This window comes from Neoarthrinium moseri (assembly GCF_022829205.1).
Source record: "Neoarthrinium moseri strain CBS 164.80 chromosome Unknown scaffold21_Wmoseri_CBS_16480, whole genome shotgun sequence".
In the NCBI taxonomy this organism is placed as follows: domain Eukaryota; kingdom Fungi; phylum Ascomycota; class Sordariomycetes; order Amphisphaeriales; family Apiosporaceae; genus Neoarthrinium; species Neoarthrinium moseri.
In genome coordinates, this window is record NW_026055135.1 from 42,556 (window position 1) to 62,803 (window position 20,248).

Sequence of the window (20,248 nt, forward strand, 5' to 3'; positions counted from 1 at the left end):
GAAGCTCAAAGGTCGAAAGGAGAAACAGAGATGCGAGAAGGGGTCCGAAAGCGCGACCAGGTTGGGTACACAGAAGAATATATACGGAGCAGACACCTGGGACGGGTTGACGCTGCTTAGTCGCGAGATCGCCCGGCGAGACCTAGCTCGAATTGGGGGGCCGCCGAATCTGGGAGTCGACTGCAAATCAGACCAATTAAAGATGCAAGTGGAACGCGGGCGTGGGAGCAGTGGAAGACCGGGGGGGCTACCGGGGCGCTGTTAGCTGGGTACAGTCTGCATTCATCCAACACTGGCGTTGTGATGGTCGACTGATCCCCCGTCAGAAAGGTGGGACGGAGGCGTTGCCAGGATTTCGGTTATCAGACTACGGGGACTATAGCCTTAGTACGTACCAGGCGTACATACTTTGCTGCAGGGCGAAAACCACGAGGGGAAAAAGCCTTTTGCGGGTGATGTCGTGCTGCCCTCCCAAGGCGCCTTTTGCATGTCGAGAGGCAGCGATGTCGCTGTTACTCACGGGCACTACTTCGTAGGCAGCGAGAGCATGTGCGTATAAGCGGCCAGCGATGTGATGGTCCCCCTCAAGTTGCTGTCCTTTTTCACATGCAATCTCACTGTCTGTCCGTAGCATTCTCTTTTAGCGAGAAGGCAGTCTGGAGCCTCGACTACAGCAGACACTTGAACTCAATTTGCCATTTAGTCGTTGCAATGGCACCACGCCATGCGACTGTGAAAAACTCAAAATCCACGAGGGATCCCGCGGTAGCATCAACAGCTGAAAAAACGCCCAGAACTTGGGCATTGACAGCATCACACGTCGCAGGGTGCCCATCTCATGCTTCGGCGTGGTAAACCCACGCTGTGGCTGCTGAATGGCCTGAAGCAGCAAGACCATTCCACTTGCTTATCCCCGGCGACGGGCCCAATCAACAGGCTCATGTCCGGATTCATTAGAGATTGGGTTGACGCATGAAATGCACTGAGGAGACGACTGGCCGATAAGCCCCGGTCTGCGGTCGCGGCTGCAGGGCCAGTGCCTGTCAGGCGAACAACGCACTTGTTGCTTAGCCAGCGCGAAGTAAAAATAGGTGCTGAAATGTTTGTCGTTGAATCTTCAAATCGCTCCGGAAACCCAAGTTCGTGCGCACCCTGGTCTAGGCCTATTGAAGCGTAGAAGCGCCACCCCGGCCGCCATGCTGGGTGAGTGGGGGGTTTTTCTTCGGCACCTGTGACAGGGATTCGCGCCTGGGGGAGAAATTTTCCTCTGGAGCCGGGGCGGGCGGAACTGCGTCATGCAGCCGGTTCTCTGGGGTAGTCATGATCGCAGACTTCGCGTGCGCATCTTGCCCGGCTTCAGGATATCTCTTTGCAGGCAAATGCCGCGGTTGCAATGCTCCCTCGACGCTATTTGCTAAATTGTTTGAAGATTCAAGCGCATGCGATGCCCGATTGACTGGTTCCTGAACGGTTCAAGGGTCCCAGATGAGCCTCAATGTAGCTAAGAAGCACACGCCTCGAAATGGCGTGGGGACCGAGTATTCATTACGAAATAGCTTGTCTTGGAAACGTGAATGCTTTACCAACGACTTGAATTGGCGAATGGGGTGAATTCGGGCTTCTGATAATCGTCAGATAGAGAACTCGACAGCTCGCGTGGTCGTAACGGCGAAAATCGGACGACACAATGAAGCCGTGATAGTTCTAAGCCGTCGAGATGGTACGGTTATAGTAAGTTCGTATGGATGCACATGCAGGTCAAGCATTGCCCAGGCATGTACTGTAGTGACCCAAGAGTGCTGAGTGGTAGGCCTGGAGACCACCGTCCCTCCTCAATTCGCGGTAGACAGGAATGACGATCGCACGTGCGCATTACTTCTGAAGGGAGCATGCAGACAGACTCGATCACAATTCTACATACGCAGTCAAGGCACAGAACAGACCGTGACAGAGTCCATATGATGGGCAATGATTGAAAACACACTTGGAGCGTGGGGATCGACCATGCGTTAGCTGCTGGCGATTCAGAGCCTGAGCCTTAATCGTCTGCATTCTGGACTCTGCAGTCTGGGTAGCAAGTACCGCCCTAACAATTTCCAGCGCCCTGGCGGGTCCATTGATGGGCAGCCCGGAGACTAGGATCTCTCGTCAATGATGTCAAACAGGGCGTCGACGCATGAAAGCCACCTCAATCGCGCGTGGGTGAAATCCCAGGACGCTGAAACAATTATTCTTTGCCGAGCGCAATATCAAGTTTAATAGTACGGTATATTCGGACAAGGATATCACGTCTAGACCCTTTGCTCTCATACCTCCTGTGAGCGAGTACTTCGAAGTGCTGCATGGGAAATTCAGGTAATCTCGTGCCTCCGTTACCTCGGATTTCTCTCAGTGGAGTGGGTTACAGCGTACGCAGAATTAGTGAGACGAGGCTGCCTCCGCTGGGCACGCGAGCTGCATGCAATAGAGATATCTGCCGAATCCTCATGGCGATGAGTGTTTCACCTTCTTGGCTTCGCGACAACCCCGGCAGACAATATTAACAATAGCGGCGCGGCGTGTTCCTCTTTGATGTCCATCATCTACCGCACCCGTGCCATAGCAGCCAGCCTCGGAATAGGGCGAAACTGGAGCTGGGCCTCCGGGCGGGCCTCGATACGGCTTGTGGGGCTCGCCAAGAGATAAGAATCGGGACGCTAGGGACTCAGCTTATCTCGACCAATCAGGCGGGACTGGATTTCTCATTGCTACAGGCAATCCAGCGTCATCACTCGGGGTGCAGATGCTCTACCGAGATCTTGATGCCAATATCCCAGATCGAAGTTACGCATCCTTGGACAGAGCTCGATCATCTGGCGATGGTTGGAGACATATACAGAGACAAGCCAAACTCGAGGCCTTCGAAGAACGTGAGATTAAGCTCATTGCCAAGCCGCAGGGTTCAACTAGGCAAAACGTGACAGCTTTCTCGTACGTAATTGTTTGGATAGAGGCCGTTGAACCACTTCTGGTCCAAGTTGCCGTGATGAACCCGCCAGCCCGCCCAACCGACGGCGCCCTCGGTGCCTTGCATCAGAAGCACCCCTGTCTCAGCTTTTCCAGAAGGCTTCGGCGCGTCCCCCACGCACCATCCGCAACCCCATACCGAGGGCACGAGGGGTGTTACCGGTGGCTTGGTATCAACCCAACACTTCAACACTATTTTCGTATCAAAAAGCAAGCTGGACTCGTGGGGTGGCACAATTATGGCTGATTCATAACAAGCAAAATACGCCTAACGTCCAAAACGTACCATGAATGCCCTGATCAGGTGCTCCATTCCCTCATATCATGCCGGGTTGTTTCGTAGCAGAAGGCTGCTCTTTGAATCTCCATTTGCATCCCTAACTCCTATCAATACACTGCCGGCCCGGGTATCAAACATATAGTCGAGGTAAAACAAATAAAACATGCCCAACTCTTCGCAGAAGCAATGCCGTGGCCCCTCCTTAAATCACCATGAGACTGTCAGACTCGGGGCCCCGACTGATCTCATAGCTCAGAATACGGTGATCATAGTACTGAAGCATCAGACGGAATCTGCGAGGTCTGGCCGGGCTGATTCTGTCAGGCTTTCCAGCAGCTATTGGCAGTGGCCCGACGGCAACACCGTACAATGGGCAGCAGGGTCGCAGCCACGCGTCTTCGTCCTCCCGCGTTGGTAAGATTGCCTCGATCTTAAATCCTCGCTCCAATCCCATCAGCTTGTCCATTGGGCGTGTGAGTGTGATGAGCGCCACTCGCCCACACATCGATCCAGCAACCACCAGCGATAACTCGGGAACATGGTGATTATTGCTCAGTCTTTCTTGGAGCCATCCACCAGCAGGCAGATGCGGGGCTGGGTATTGCAATTGCTTCACGGCATGCTGCCACATGACGTTGAGTCCGTCTTCTTCGTGCGATCGGAGCTCGATGTCTGCCTCGTAAAGCCGGAGAATACTGCTTCCATCACTGAGGGTAGTTCCCACATGTTCGACTTCAGGATCCCGACGACGACGCGGCAGCTCGCTTGACCCATCGTTATACGGCCGAAACCAATACTCCCTCTCTACAAGATCCTGGTGCACCACGTCTTGTCTCTGACTTTGTACCTGTGGTCTTCGTGAGGAAGGCTGTGTTGGATTGTCCAGCATGGACCTGTGCCCTCTGCTGATATCAACCCACCGTCCGATGCTGAGATGGTGTGCAAATCGGGCGTCCTCCTTCGTCAATCCGAGGGCGTCTTTGAAATCCTGCGTGGGTAAGAAGCTGTCTTCGTGGAGAACCAAGACACCCCAGCCCCTAGGTCTGTAGAACTTTCTGTGAGCGATTCCATAAGCATGGGGAGGAAAGCAGATTCTCACCTTCCACGAGTACCGGGCAAAGAGCCAGGACGAGCGCGGTGGATGGCAGGAATTTTCTCGTAGTTGATATAAGGGTTCCAAATGTCCATCAACCAGATGTTCCCTGCCACATCCACGGCAACGACCTTTTCGGCCTTTCCATCCTTGTCGCTGCTGAATGTTAGATTTGGGATATTGTCGCCGATAGGAGCAGTGTCTAGAGTAATTTTCCAGTTCGCGTCCCTTTGGCTTAACGAGCTCAGGTCAACGTAGTCTGCCTCTGTTGCAATGGTAATGTTTCCAGGTCCTGGGTGTTGTCTGGTCCGCCAGAACTGGTTTGGATCGTTCTTGGCGAAGGAGACCTCAGGCCCAGTCAAAGCAGGAACGAAGAGGGTGACAGCGTGGGCATTAGATCCCACAGCGATTAGCCTTGATTTCTTGTGCACCGCTAGACCCCATGCTGATATATCCACGTTTTCGTGAAAAAATGGTCGTACATGCCCTGTTGAGTGTCTGGCTGGCCATGTTTGCTCCTTGTGACTGATCTCCTGTTCGATGTGTCGCGTGAAGTATCCAATAACGTCACCGTCGTCATAAGCCATAAGCAATATCTCCTCCTCGCCAAAGTCCGCAACTATTAGGTGGTTGACTTGGTGTGGGAAGACACGGTCAATGGTTCCTCCCACCCGCATAGCTGCGGGACTTTGTCTCGGCCGCAGAACCAGATCGGGAGTTGGAGGCAGGCTATGTGATACACAACTCCGAGGTCGTGAGATATGTATCTGGTCTCTGTAAGCTGCGAAGTAAAGATTGTGGTGGTGAGATAGAGAAGTGAGGTTGAGTCTCCACCAAGAGATCTGAGGGGGCCTAGGTTGGCCGTCGGTCTCTGTCTCGATACTACCGGGGTCGGACTCGGTACTGGAGCTTTCCAGGCCATCATCGTCGACCTCGACATCCAAATCCTCCAGGGCAGCAGGCCCAAAATCCTCGTCGTTACCAGCGTCAACGAACGGGTTGCCGATGATGTCGGGGAAATCATCCACCGCCAATCCGTCTTCCTGAAAGCCATAGCCGTGTCCCGGCGCAACGGTTCCTGTTATCTCGAAGTCGCTATCGGGTCCTGCTACTACGGACAGCTCGTCAAGTGCTTCGTCACCCTCCTCATTGTCCTCGTCTTCGTCTTCGTCATCGTCATCGTCTTCCTCGTGTTGGTCGCCGCCGAAGGGATCAGGGCTGAAGTCTTCAAAGTCGATATGAACTCTCTTGGGCACACGGTACTGAGACAGCCCGGTCAGTAAGGGGCCGAAGGGCGAGACGGCGCGCATTCATGGTTGCATGCTCACTCTTTCACGACCAGTCTCGCAGGAGCACCTGCTCACTCGGAGTGCCCCGCCAAGCTGGTGTGCCATGTCGCCTTGCCATTCGTGGCTGGCCCAGTCGTGCTTCAATGCCTGCGGCAGCTAAGACCTACGGAAGGCTAAGGAACTGAGGCGTTGCAGACAGATGCGGCGTCTGTTGGTGCAAGTGAGGAGCTCGCGAATACATGCCGTACGTTCGCCACAATTGTACCGGAAGCTGCGTTCATTGGGGGTTTATCGATAAAGCTTAAGCATGCTGCAGCTGTGGTGTCATGATGTGGGGAAAGGGCAATCCGCTGGCAGCCAAGCCAACTGTATCTCGTACAACATCCGACCTCAGTGAGATGTCTCTCCCTGAAGATACAACGCACGGCTGGCGGTCCGGTAGGTCCGATTTGAAGGATTCCCGAGGTCGACAAAGCTATTGTTCATCGATAGCCTTCCCGATGCGTGTTTTCTATTGTGTCATTAATCGTCCGAGTCCCAATGCTACGTGTCGCATTCTGTACGAGGATTTCGGTTACAGCCCAACCACCGCCCTGGATTTCTATAGGCCTCTTTCTGAGAAATGACAACCTTCAGCCACTATCGTTCAGAACGGATGTGAACTTGTTTAATCATCAACTGAACTCAAGCAGATGCACCGTTGCAAATTCTGTGAAACGTAGTACAGCTTGCGAATTGCTACGACTATCAACATACTGTAGGATCAGATCTAGCAACCGAAAGTAGATATCTCTCATGTAACCTCTATCCGGAGCATTTCAAGGGGTGTTTGGAGTTTGATGAGTTTGACGGTGACGAGTAAACCTCCGGTACGATACGGGTGTTTGCCATTTTCAAGATTTGAACATGTTCTATGACTCGATGGACCATTAGAATTACTCAAATTTGCTTTTCATTATCCTTATTAAACATAGCGCCTGATTACTCCAATTCGCAGTATCTATTTGCACCGCGATTTCCAATAGTATATAAGCTCATAACCTTCATCAACCTTTCCAATACTGGCAACCTTCCAGTTTCAAGGTACGGACAAATCAGGGTCTGCGACCACCAAAGAGATTTTTCCACCAGTCCCAGAAGTTGCCTAACCATCCTATACTCGTCAGTTACCTGTTTTCGCACATGCGGAGTGACCCAAGAAGGAAGGCGGGTTCACACTTAACGCTCGATTACTAACCTGAAGATGGGTTGCCCGCAGTGGTGGTTGGAGTGCTGGCAGTAGAAGTGGTGGAAGGAGAAGTTGGCTTGGTCGTCGAGGGAAGAGCAGTCGTGCTGCTGGCCGCCCTCGTGACGCTGGTCAAGGTCGAGCCGGCGCTGGTGACGCCAGTTGTGACGGCGGCAGAGGTGGCGCTGGACGCAACGGCTGAAGCAGAGCTTGACCCTACGACGGGGCTTGCGGTGCTGGCGCTGCTGTCGGCGATGTACCAGTTCTCGACTGGGTCGCCAAGACACTCGCCGACGGTGACGCCCCTGTAGCCCTGGCTCGTGATCTCCTTGAGCATGTACTCAGTCAGGTTGTAAACGGTCTGGTAGTGGATGTCGTGCGCAATGGAGAGGGCATCGAAGGTGCCCGCATCCTTGCCCTCGAAGAAGTCGTCAACGATGTCCTTGGACGTCTGGATGAGGTCAGGGGTGGTGTGGAGGTAGTCCTGCGTGTCTAGATCAAAGTAGATGATGTGGTAGCCTAGGTCGGCCAAGTCAGACTGGCATCCACTCTCGGCCGTGCAAGACGAGTAAGGGGGTCGCATGTAAGTAGGGATGAAGCCCAAGATGTTGCGGAGAGCCATCTCGTTCTTGACCATCTCGTTCTTGCGCTGCGCAGACGTGATGTTGCTCAGGTCGGCGTGAGACCAAGTGTGCGAGGCAATCTGGTGACCGTCGCTGTGTTGGCGCTTGATGACCGTGGGCCACGCGAGGCTTGTGTTGTCGATCTCGCCCTTGCCGTTGTTGTTACCAGTGATGAAGAAGGTGGCCTTTGCATTGTATTTTGCAAGCAGATCGAGCAGGTCATTTGTGTAACCACTTGGGCCGTCATCGTAGGTGATGGCAACCACTCCTTCGTCGACACAGCTATAAATTCCCGCACCGCCGTATGCCACGCTTGAAAGCTTGGATCGGGTCAGAGTCGTAGTGTTCGTGCCAGAAGGAGTCTTGTTGGCGTCACAAGCTGGACCATAGTTGAAAAGACAGTCGGGTGCTTGACAATGTTCCGTTGTCGTTCCGCAATATCTATACCACACCGTCAGTAACCCCATGTATCCAATGAAGAGTCATAGCATACCCTTCAGCAGAGCAACATTCATTGGAAGCACACACAGCTCCATTGAAGCTGGGACCGCATCTACCGGAGTCGCTGTCTCCAGCATCATCCCCACCGTCGTCGGTACAGTCGCCGAACAAGTCCTGGCACCCATTGCTAGCAAGGCAATAGTCCGTACTGTTACCACAATACCCACTTCGTAGGGTTAGTACGTAATTCGGACAATGTTGGCTCTAAGTTTGAACTCACTATCCAGAGCAGCACTGCAACAGAATGTGTCAGCCTCGTTACATCGGCGAGTTGTAATGCAACTGAAGAGAGGGTGACGTTGCTTACCAGGCCTGTAGGGCAAACGTAACCAGCAGTCCCGGCTCCTGTCGTTCCGCACGTCAAATCCGGAGAGACAGTGCCAGATCCATTATCATTATCATCGGGTGACTCTGTGCAAGTTCCGAAGCCGCTTTGGCAGCCGTTGCTGCTGCTACAGTAGTCCGACGAAGTACCACAGTATCCGCTGAGCTCGAGATTAGATCAGTGGTCGGTGCAAGAGCCAGCAACGGACTCACTATTGGGAGCAACAATTGCCAGTCGGGCATGTGTATCCAGCTGTTCCAGCACCAGTGTTTCCGCAAGTGTTGTCAGGGGAAACATCACGCTGCTGATGTAAAAGAGAGGAAGCAGAGGCAACCGCAAGGCTGCTTGCCAGAGTAAAAGACATTAAGTTGAACGAACGCATGGTGAAGATACGGCAGCACTGCCGATATGAAAACGAGTGTAACGGCTTGGATGGACAAGACACGATGGGGAGAAGATCAGAGTCAAGAGAGACTAACAAGATGCTCCCAGTTTATAAGTTTACCAAGACACTGGTAGTGAACTGAAGTGAACTGACCATGCTCGAAGGACAGGCATTATCACAAAAGCCTGCATCACCAGGGGTTGGCTAGCCTATCCTGAAGGGGTCTGTGGAATAGTCCAAAAGCACAGATGCGATCGGAGCAATCAGCAGCAGGGGTATCGACGCCATGTTGAACAAGTATGCTACGGCTGTCTCTATATTCGGATTTGGAGCTGGCAGTCTATTGGCCATATGCATCGGCTGCGGAACCCAGGTTTTCGTTTCTGCAGACTACCCTGGCGTCGGCGTGTTAGACAAAGAATAAGTCGAAACGTTGGCTAGTGAGAAATACGAAGACCCACCACACCCTTGAGATCAGATCTTCCCGCGTAAATTGCGTCTGGGGCAGGATGGAGCCTCTGTAGAGCCCAGTGCGGCAGCTAAAAGGCCTGTTCACCAGGATGCGACTGTGCATCGGGCTTGGAAGCAAGGGAAAGCGCGTGTTGACAATGGGACGACGGACGGAGCAACGAGCAGACTTTTTGCCCTGCGCAGCTTACTGCGTCCGAAGAAGTGGCAGTATAATTCGGACGGAAGTCTTCTAACATCGAAAACTTGGGTCATGTACTCATTAAACAATATACAAGCAACAGCAATTTGTGATGCAAAACATATCATGGACATTCCCCATGTATTCACAGTATGTCGATTTCCCAGACAGCCATCACTAGATCAACAATGGGCTGATTGAAGCGGGTAGCACCGAGGAAGCTCGAGAGCCCTGCAAGTCCAGGGTTCTCTGCGGAGAGTTACATGCTCTACGGACTAGAGTAGCCTAGCAGCAGCCGCCCACGGGAGTGGTGTCTTCTGAATGAGGACTTCTAAAGAACCAACTTTGCCAAACGTAGGTAAGGGGTCGGCAGAAGAAAGACCGAAAATAGTTTAAGTCGTCATCATTCTTGTACAGATCTCGCCTGAAGCAACGAACATCTCCTCAAGGACAGGCCAAACGTGGTAAGACATGCTAGCAGCCCAGCTGAACTACATGCATGGCCTTTGCAGACCAAAGGCTCCGATGGCTCGCTGCCACACCGTAAGTGTAACGTCTTGGTAGAGTGATCTCTCAGAGTGCAGAGATGCGTTCGCAGATGTAAATGTAGTACTGCAGTAAAATCCAACGGCGCCGACCCAAGGGAGTGCCTGCGACGTTGCATGCATGAGTTACTAGTCATTGGGGAGGTTCACGAAGACTGTTGCAGCATTGTGCACTGCGTCAATCAGCATTCACATATCCGTTTACGACCAACCTGAAGGTCAAGAACGTCTTCGTCCAATGTGGACATCATCCCTGGCCTGCCCGTAGGGTATTCAAGGTGTTGCGACCATGGGTCACCATGTAGATGCGGGTGATCTTCCACGGACGACGCGCTAAAAGAAAGGGTGCCATAGCAGACGGCGACGCAACATGCACCCTAGGGTCTCAGGTGAGGCTCGCGGGGCTCGACACAGACGGTCCATTTTTTCTTATGATCGCTTTGTCAGAACAAAAGAAGCCGATCTTGGCACAGGCTTGCCAAGCAAACAAAGCCTACGCCATTTCCAGGATTTGAGATCCTGAATCAAAGCCGGTGCTTCGGATGTCATCTTCGGATCTTCCTTTGGAGATGTTCACCGACCGCCAACTACCAACATCCTGCGGCAAATCACCGGAAGGCATGGTCTTTGGGAGGGTGCACCCGGGAGCCGGGTTCTACGGTCCCCATTAACAGTGCCCTACCGTAATTGGTACCTAAAGTCCAGTACATATACCAAGAGGTGTCGCCAGAGATGGATGGGACATTTAGGTGTGACCTCGTTGGGCTTTGTTTCAATAATGAGAGTTGGCCCTCGGTCGCACGCGTTGGGGCGGCACATGAGATGGCTTTCTTTTGTGATGTTGTTGTGATATTGTCCTATTTGCGGAGTCCTGACTCTACTGCAAGTCCCGTGTGACCGCGCCTCGTTGCTGACGAGTACCATGGTCGAATTGAGGGCAACGCTGACGCTGGGTGCGGGCTGATGGGTTGCCCATTGGGCTTAGAGCACCTGGGAGTCCTGGAGATCATGGACAACGTCGCAAGTCCCGCCCGCGGAATGGCGAGGCATGGCCCCAAGATGATTGACAATGAGCAAGGCGGGATAGGGTTGGCTGGCTACGTGGTCTCGAGTTGGAAAGGCAAAGATGGGATTCCGCATTTATGAGATTCCTGTCTGCAGCACTTGATCTACTGTCCTCGTCATGTTTGACAAAGTTTCTTCTCATCTAGCGAAACCCAATAAGCGCTGCACAGCCTCCTCGCCCCCTAATCAGCTAATCACGGCACTCGTCCCACTGGGCGCGACGGGTGGCATTGGGTGGCTCAGGCCCGGTCAGGGGCGTGGCACACGTCAAAGTAGAGAGCCAAGGAGCCAAGCACGAGACCCTTTACCGAATTTGTCTCAGTCCCATAGCTCAAAGGCACAGGGGCGCAGTCGCTGGTCGGTTTTTGGCGCGAGAAAGGAGGTGCACAACGTCGATCGACCCTTTCGCAGGACGCGCACGACAAGCAAGTCATTTCCTGGGAGACCACGCGCATTCTTCGCCTTCCGTAGCTTTCTTTCCACGCGACACCACATCCATCCCGTAGCGGTGCAGACCCGTGACACTATTCTTTCCGAGCAACAGTCCAGGCCTTTGTTGGGTCGAACCAGGCGAGAGCGCGCTACACCTTTTAATTGAAATGCCAGAGGGCGGCCATCGCAGCAACCCCCTCAAAGTAATCTCTCCCCTACTCTCTTCTCCTAGTAGCTACCAGGCCTATCGGAAAATGCCTGATCTCGACTCCCCATTGCCGCCCAAGGGCCGCAAGCGCAAGGTCACCTGGGTGTTGATACTCTCCTATGTGACGGATTGGATCGTTCTGATCGCTTTCGGCGTCGTGGGGACGGTTTTGGGCACCATCACCCCGAACAAACGTCATTTTGCCCTGGATGACCCCAACATATCGTAGGTCCAGAACTCGGCAGCCAGATTGGCGGCACCGCATCTCGAGCGCTTGCGACTGACGCATCTGTAGTTTCCCCTTCACGGAGAATGAGACTGTCACTTCGGTGACGCTGCTGATATGTAACGCCGTGATCCCAATCGTGGTCATCTTCTTCGTCGTCTTGGTGTTTGTCCCTGGACCCACCGTCCCAAAGGGCACCCCTCGATCATTAATCTGGAAACGGAAACTTTGGGAACTCCACACAGGATGGCTCGGACTCGCGATGGCCCTGTTGGGAGCGTGGTTCATCACAAGCAGCATGAAGAACTTATTCGGCAAACCGCGACCTGATCTAATCAGCAGATGCAACCCCGACTACGCACACGAACAGGACTACTACGTGGTTCCTAACAGTAGGGCTCGGCTCGTATCAGCGGACATTTGCTTGAACAAGGACAAGCACATTATGGACGACGGGTTTCGCAGTTATCCTTCAGGTCACTCGTCCTCGGCTGCCGCGGGTCTCATCTACCTTTCATTCTTCCTCGCCAGCAAATTCGCAGTGGTCATCCCTTTCGCAAGCGGCGGCAGCGCCAAGGATTCGGACTCGGGGTCCGCCGCGTTTCCATCCCGAAGCACTGGCGCCAGCGGCATCAACGGCTCCTATAAGCCTATGTCACATGCCACAGACGAGCTAGCAGCCCCAGAAGACCCGGCCATCGCAAGACAGATAGCCACACATAGCTCTTCGGTGGCTTCTGTCAGGAGACAGGCGGCAGCACCTCCGGTTTACCTACTTGGTCTCACTCTCTTGCCGTTCTTTCTAGCCATCTTCATCGCTGGTTCCCGGTGGTCCGATTTCAGGCATCATGGTTTCGATATTCTATTTGGATTCATTATTGGGATAGTCACAGCCTGGTTCGCTTTCCGCTATTACCACTTACCGGTTTCCAGTGGTGCAGGCTGGGCCTGGGCACCTCGAAGTCCCGACAAGGCCTTCTGGGCTGGAGTTGGAGTGTACAGCTACGCAACGGATAAGAAACATTTCATTCGTCCAGGTGACGAGGAGGAGGGCCTCGCCGGCCCCCAACCCAACGACATCGAGATGCACGGCATGCGCTACAGGCAAAAGACCGAAGATCATTTTGATCGCGCGGAGAGCTCAAGGGCCAATATCCGGAATACGGATCATCTCGAAGTGAGGGACGACCACAGTGCGCGCGATGATCGTAGTGTGTCATCGCATGATGGCAGGATTTAGTTTGGGTTTCACTTCCGGAAAATAAAAACAGGCATTCAGGCGGCTTCTAGAGAATATGGCTTTTCAGGTGGTCTCTGGGGATAAAACATCAGAGCTTGGCTCACTTGCATGGCCGGCGTTGGCGACAACATTGTCTGGAGCATAGAGACGAATCTCATGGCTGCATGAATCATTCACGCTGTTTCGGCAGCATATACTATACGATTACATTACGATTCCCTTCGGTCCTCCTGCGCTGCTCAAATTGATCAACGTAGCACAAAGCTGAGGTACACAGCCGGGCTGGTGGGAACGTCGTACAGCCCACAGCCTTGTGTAAAGATGCACTGAGTCCACTGCTGCCTGGCAGGAGCTAGGGACAGGTCCCATGCTATTCGTGCGATGTGGTGCCCGGGACTTGTTCCTACACTGGCAGGGCATAATCACTTTTTGGGGCTATAAATGAGGAAGGCGGGTGGTGATTGCCTTGATAACGTCATGATGTACGGTGGCAATATGGTTTACTGCACCGCCTCAAGACAAACGTGCAACACGCACGGCTAGATTAATTATGTAGCAAAATACATTATGACTGCACCCTTTAAGTATAGTCCTATTAGCGAGTGGGCATTGTGGTAATACATCAACTTCGTGCATCCACGGGAATGCTGGTGATGTTACTGTGAGTGTCGCAGGGGTTTAGTTGCGAAGCTTATAGCTCCTCGCCTCGTCAGACTGCCGATCTCTGGGGGCCATCATGAGTGAAGCTACTCTCAAAGGGTGACTTTCAAATTCACCACGCGGACAAACTAGAAAATGGTTATTCCATTACCTAACCTGAATATGAGTCTAAGGACAAAAGGAAAGGTGAAGCTGTCGCTAGGTATAAGATATACGAAACAATAAGACCACTTCACTCGTATGTAAATAGTAGGATGTGTGATCGGATAATGCCGAATGATCTTGCCATCCTGTGTAACCGGGCTCGTTCGCGCCACGCAGCCTTGCGGGCGGGGTGTGGGCGTCAGCTCTTCGATGAGAAGCATCGTCAGAGGTCTCCCTCCATTACTCCAAAAACTGAACGAAATGAGCACAGCCTGCTGAACAGCGCTCAAGAAAAAGATTACGACCCGCGGCCATGGCGACGGTGGACAGAGCCATCGTTTACAACAGACGTCTGGATCCCTCAAGAAAGCAAATCCGGCTTCTGACCGTTCTTCCCGCTACCGATGACAGCAAACTCGTGCACTGTCGACTTAAGACGGTCTCACTGGTCGCTGATCTCAGATATATTGCGCTCTCATACGTTTGGGGCGATCCAGATGTGACCCTTGACGTGGTCGTGAACGGGCTAGTCTTCGGGGTCACGGAGAATCTCGCGTCCGCATTGTGGTACTTCAGGGAGTACGACATGCTCCGAGGCACCCATGGTGAGCCGCTTCGACTTTGGGTCGACGCGCTCTGTATCAACCAGAAAGACCTCAAGGAAAGGGCACAGCAGGTTGCCTTCATGGGTTCGGTCTACGGCCAGGCTACGCACGTTTTCTCATGGCTTTGTGCACCAAATAAGAACGAACATCGAGTCGACGAAGGGATCCGCACCGTACGTGAAGTCATGGCAGAAATGGAATGGGAGGACATTTCTGACGACGAGACGGTCAAAGATAAAGGCAAGGGGGAATATTCTGATGGTGATTGTTCAACGAGTGAGTCGGACAGTCACTCATATCATTGCCACTCCAAGAGTCCCCTAGACGATCCCAGCAGGGAGGAAGTCGAACAATTCACCCAAGAGATCATTCGGCGTCCGGAACTATGCCGCAACAATATGAAAGCCAAATGGGTCAATACCGCGTGGAGTGCTATTATTCAACTTGAAACTCTCAAGTATTGGAATCGGATTTGGGTATACCAGGAAATGATTCTGGCGAAACAAACCACAGATTGTCATTTTCTGGTAATTGGAAATGAAATGGTACTCGCAGTTATCCTCAACGAGTTCAGATCCCTTTTCCTCGGAATGCTTATTGAATTTGAAAACACTGCGAAGAAGCCGTCTGCGATGGGCTCCGAGACTTGGCGACGATTAATCGCCCGCAGGTGGGCGATTATCGGCACAACCCTCAAAGTAACATGGATTGTTAAGGAATCTATGAATCATAGAGATCTCGTTCTACATTGGATATTCTACACTATCAGTTCCTGCGAAGCATCAGATCCTCGAGATATGGTCTATGCATGGTTGGGCATTCTCAATCTAGATATCCAACCAGACTACGAGAAGACCGTGAAGGATGTCTACCTCGACTGGTGTAAATACACGAGCACAGAATGGGCTGCCGACACGGAAGGGCCTGCTCTGTGTTTGAATGACATTTTGAGGGGAGCCGGACTAGCGGGCAGAGAGGGTGATGCTTACGGACTCCCGTCGTGGATTCCAGATCTCAGCAAACCTCGAATAAATCCATACGACCTAGTCTCGTTTAGTACTAAAGCATTCTTCGATCTCGACAGACATCATTCCTGCTATGAAGATATCTTGAAAATTCACGGGGCTCAATGTGGAGGTGTCTTACACCACGTACAGATAGACTTTGAATCCCATGACAACCTCTGGAGATACTTTTTTCATGACTTAGTCATGAGTAAGCCAAAGAACGAAACGGAAATTAGCCTCAAGTTGGATGTTTCTTACGAACATCAGTGTCTTGCCACCTTCCTTCGTGGTATCGATCCAACGACCTCATCCAGGCGTTTATTGGGAAAGGACAAGTTGGATGGCTTTTGGCAACTACTGGGGTTCTTCGCATTAATATCATCGAACATCTCGGATGCTCAATTTCTGATAGAACCCCTGCTGACTGGCGGATCTTCCGGTGCGAATGAAAATAAAATGGCTCGAGCTGCACGGCGGCAAAGGCCACTGAAAAAACGGTTCTCCGAAGTAGCGGCCGCTCATTTCGTTGATCGATTGGAGGAGCATTTGACAAGACTCGAAGGCAGTTATTTCTTTGAGACAGAAACTGGTTATCTAGGTATTGGCGGCGGCGTGCAAGTTGACGACAAGATCTGCATTCTAAATGGGTGCGAATTCCCGGTAATCATGAGGAGAACGGCGGACAGTTGGGTTTATATCGGTCCTTGCCACGTTTATGGGATTTCGACCATCGATCCAGCTGAGGTTATCAAACGTGACAATCTGGACGTACAGTGGTTTGAAATAAGTTGAAGACTGGTATTTCCGAATTTACCAACGATAACAGATAGCCTAAAGAAGAACACCCACGCCTAGTGGTTTATATAGTACCCGAATACATGTATCCATGCTCCCTACAGAACATGACATTTCACTTGCTTACAAGAGTGGGCTCTTAAGGCAGAGCAATGTACATCCACGTTATTTTTTGATGATCGCTTTCAGTTACCTTTCGGGGTTACACACGTGCCAAGGGACCTTAGCAGATAAGTAGATTTTAATATAAGTAAGCGAGTGACTGTGGCAAATTATGGATTGCTATGTTGGTTAAGAGTTATAAGTGATACCCGTGTATACAGGTACATGAAAGACCTAATTACCAATTGGGCAATCCTTCTTGTGCGTCAGTCGTACAATGTGATTATGCTGATTTTCATACCATACGAAAGTGCCGATACTGGTCAGTTCATCCTCAAAGTCGTAGTACCTATGTCAAGAACGCACGTAGTTGATTTTTCCATTTATGTTTTCGACCTGGCTATAGCCTTTTAAGCCCCCCAGGATCATGAATCTACATGTACAGACTACTATAGTATACGCGCCTTAACCATCGTCGTCATCGTCATCATCTGACACAACCTGCCTCCTCTTGCCTCGTCCTGGGCGCTGCATGACTTCCTCATCGCCCGAACTGCCCGAAGCAGATGAGCTTGACAACTGGGTCTTCCCTCTCTGTGTCCTTACGATTTGACTCATAGACGGCAGACCATCATCGTCATCCTCGCTGTCCTGGGTGGCCTCGAACCCGGAGGATCGATAGTGTGGCTTCTGCCTGCCTGACGCTCGGCCGACAGTGGATGATGCTGACGGCGTTGTCGGCGAGGTCGAAAGGCGTCGCATGCTAGACGTTGGGACCGCACTCGATGTCGCCACGTCATCACCCACGACAAACCCGACGAGATCTGAACCATCGTCTGACTCGTCAGTGAGTTCCAGGTCGCTGGTTCTTCTGCAATCATCACCTTCATCTGCGCTCTCATCATACATTCCAGATTGCTGTTTGGTCGAAGGTCGGCCTCGCTTGGCGGGTGCACGCTTGACTCCCGACGTTTTCGGCTGAGGCGGTTTCCTCCGTGTCGGGCGTAGCTCTAACTCATCTTCGTCATCGTCTTCTAGTTCTTCTTCGTCCTCTTCTGCGATTGCTTCGTGGACAAATGCTTTGGGGACCTTCGCCGTTGCTTTGGAGCGCGGTGGGCGCCCGGGTTTCGGCTGTGTCTTTCTCGCCTGTTTAGCAGTCTTAGGTTGTGCCTCAGATAACGGCGCAGACTTCCTCTTCTTCCTAGGCGGCTCTGCTTCTTGGAAAACCTCTTGCTCTGAATCCGAGATATCATCTGGAGTATGAAGCTCATCATAACGACTCTGATCTGATTCTCCATAGGGTTTCTCGTAACCTTGTGGTGTTGAACGTATTTTGGAAAACGTTCGAAAGAGTTTCACGCACCGCTTCGTGTGTTTCCCATGCTTGAGGAGCACGGTCTTGCGCAAGACTCTCTGCGCAGTTGGGTTGGCTGTCAGGTCCGCAGTTTCGATCTCAAGAATCTGATTCTGATAGTATGGCAGGTTTTGATACGTTTCTCTCAGTTCGTCGCTTTGTTGAGTGTTCAAATAGACCCGTTCGAGATTAGGGATATCGACAACAACATCCTCTTCACGAGAACCACTCCGGACACTGCTTTTCGGAGCCTTTTGAGTCTTCTTGCCTAGCATGGACGCTACGCTGGTGAATCCAGTCTCAACACCATCTGGCATGTTGAACTTCTTTGGTGGCCGTTTCTTTCTAGCAGCGCCTTTCCTTGGTTCTGGGAGGGATTGGTTCTGGGTGTTTTCGATTGGAATTTCAACGTGTCGTTTATCGACCTCTGGCTTAATGTCTCTTGGGACTATGCGTGTGGAAAGATCGTGTCGGAACGCAAAGCGACTCCCATCACAGATCATTTGCTGCATTTTGTCATATGCATCCTTTGACTTGGCGTAGTTACCCTCCTCCTTGCCACGCATGAGTAACAACACGACTCTGCCAGCTCGCTTTCTTCCCGTTCGCCCCATCCTCTGCAGCATTCGAATTGGAGAGGCAGAGGCATCATAACATATGATAAGATCGACTTGGCCAATATCGAGACCTTCTTCACCGATTGACGTGGCGACCAAGACATTGAAGGCGCCTTCTTTGAACTTTCTGATTCTCTCGATTTGCTCCGCTTGTTTCATGCCATCCGACTTTTTGGTATCAGCCTGGCCAACAAATACAGCCGCTCGTATCAGGGGTCTATGCCGATTGAGGACCCGCACGATCTCCTCTGCGCTGTCTCGATATTCACTGAAGACAATGATCCTCGTGTTAGAAGACGCGCTGTCATCGCGAGCTTCGCCAGCGTCCATGAAGTGGTTGAGAACGGTTTCCGATAGATATGTGAGTTTTGGATGGCTGACGAAGTCGTCTTTACGAGCCCATCCAGCGAGGGTGGTCATCATCTTCTGAAACTCTGGTGCCTCCAGAATTTGACGCTTATACTTGGACCCCTTTTCGCCCTTGCCTTCCGTCTCATCCCTGAACTGGACCATATTATCGTAAAATGGCTTGATTCCATGGAAATTCAGCAGCTTGATCGAGTGAGCAAGACTTTGAAGGATGGAGAAAACGGCAAACATCATAAACTTCACTCCGTTGTTGGCGTGCCGCCCCGCTGAACCCATCCAGTCCTTACGGGCCTGCATAAGGCCGTAGGTTGTGAGAGACATGGGATCTCGGCAGGAATAAATATTCTGCTGTCCTAACTTGTCCACCAGCGGTTTCAGAGCCTTGGAAAACAAGTCTTTGACGAGGGCCATCTCATCGGATGGATCCAGGAGCTCGATGTCTTCTTGTCTCGAGTGGACAAACTGGCGGATGTCCAGCGAATCCTCAGTACGAATTTCAACGTGAGATATTCCCAAACCATCAATGACCTCTTGTACTGCCTCGACTTTGGAGCCGGGTGTAGCAGTAAGGGCCAAGATGCGGAAGCTGCTGGAGAAGCGCCGTAAGAAAGTGACAACCTTGACGTATGAGTAGTTCCCGGTGGCACGGTGCGCTTCGTCAACCACGAGTAGACCGATAGACTTGGGATCGGCAATGCCTGACGAAAGGTCGTTCTCAAGGGTCTGAGGGGTCATGAAGAAGACGCGTTTGGAGGCCCATTCCTCGGCTCGCAAGCCGGGTGATATTTCACCGGTCAACAGGGTCGTCTGTGACCTTGGAATGCCAACAATGTTGAAGCAGGCATCCACTTGCTGCGACACGAGGGGCTTGGTAGGCGCTACGAAGATGATCTTGGCGGTCTTGGTCCAGCGGAAGAAGTTGAGCATGACGGTAGCAGCGATGAAGGTCTTGCCGAGACCGGTGGGCAGGGCCACCAGGGTGTTGTGGAACAGGCCCTCCTTGACGATGGAATACTGATAGTCTCTGATGGCGCCCAGATTGGTCGGGTAGACCCATGTCTTCATGGCCTCACGGTCGATCTCGTGGTGTGTGGGTTTCTCTTCTGGCAGATCCGCGCGGAACATCCTATTGCTATTGACCCGTTGCACAGGCTCCGAATCACCGTGCTGGGAAACAGTGTGGCCAAAGAGGGTGGTTTGACGGTAAGCCGCAACCGGCCCGCCCACGCGGAGAGCTGGGCGGGCACTCTGTGAGGTCGACCATGCAGAGGAGTTACCATTGGGCGGACTCGAGAATGCATCCGAGGGCAGGTCATCTAGATCGATGACCTCGGAGGCACTGTGGTTGGGGCCGGGTCTGGGGTGGCATGGCGCTTGTGTGGCAGCAATGATCAGATCCTCGTCCAGAATATCATCGTCGAATTCATCCGAGTCCATGATTTCCAATGCGAGGCCTGCATCGTCGCTGGACTGATTGATGACTGCTTCTGCCGGGTCCCTTAG

General features: G+C 52.3%; 5 protein-coding genes across 5 annotated transcripts; 2 read left to right on the forward strand and 3 right to left on the reverse strand.

Annotated features, from left to right (window-relative positions):
- Positions 1-3,488: 3,488 nt before the first annotated feature.
- JN550_006166 (uncharacterized protein) lies at positions 3,489-5,689 on the reverse strand (the record flags this gene model as incomplete). The annotated part of the gene is made up of 2 exons (XM_049317874.1): positions 3,489-4,329; positions 4,386-5,689. The coding sequence occupies 2 exons, from the start codon at positions 5,687-5,689 to the stop codon at positions 3,489-3,491; spliced, it is 2,145 nt and encodes a 714-aa protein (XP_049171726.1).
- Positions 5,690-6,762: 1,073 nt separating this feature from the next.
- On the reverse strand, positions 6,763-8,724 carry JN550_006167 (uncharacterized protein; the record flags this gene model as incomplete). The annotated part of the gene is made up of 6 exons (XM_049317875.1): positions 6,763-6,821; positions 6,906-7,957; positions 8,010-8,183; positions 8,238-8,251; positions 8,325-8,502; positions 8,555-8,724. 6 exons carry the CDS (start codon positions 8,722-8,724, stop codon positions 6,763-6,765), a joined length of 1,647 nt encoding a protein of 548 aa, XP_049171727.1.
- Positions 8,725-11,672: 2,948 nt separating this feature from the next.
- Positions 11,673-13,092, forward strand: JN550_006168 (uncharacterized protein; the record flags this gene model as incomplete). Its single annotated transcript, XM_049317876.1, has 2 exons — positions 11,673-11,851; positions 11,922-13,092. The coding sequence occupies 2 exons, from the start codon at positions 11,673-11,675 to the stop codon at positions 13,090-13,092; spliced, it is 1,350 nt and encodes a 449-aa protein (XP_049171728.1).
- Positions 13,093-14,209: 1,117 nt separating this feature from the next.
- On the forward strand, positions 14,210-16,300 carry JN550_006169 (uncharacterized protein; the record flags this gene model as incomplete). Its single annotated transcript, XM_049317879.1, has 1 exon — positions 14,210-16,300. The coding sequence occupies one exon, from the start codon at positions 14,210-14,212 to the stop codon at positions 16,298-16,300; it is 2,091 nt and encodes a 696-aa protein (XP_049171729.1).
- Positions 16,301-16,870: 570 nt separating this feature from the next.
- On the reverse strand, positions 16,871-20,182 carry JN550_006170 (uncharacterized protein; the record flags this gene model as incomplete). The annotated part of the gene is made up of 1 exon (XM_049317880.1): positions 16,871-20,182. One exon carries the CDS (start codon positions 20,180-20,182, stop codon positions 16,871-16,873), a length of 3,312 nt encoding a protein of 1,103 aa, XP_049171730.1.
- Between the last annotated feature and the right edge of the window lie 66 nt (positions 20,183-20,248).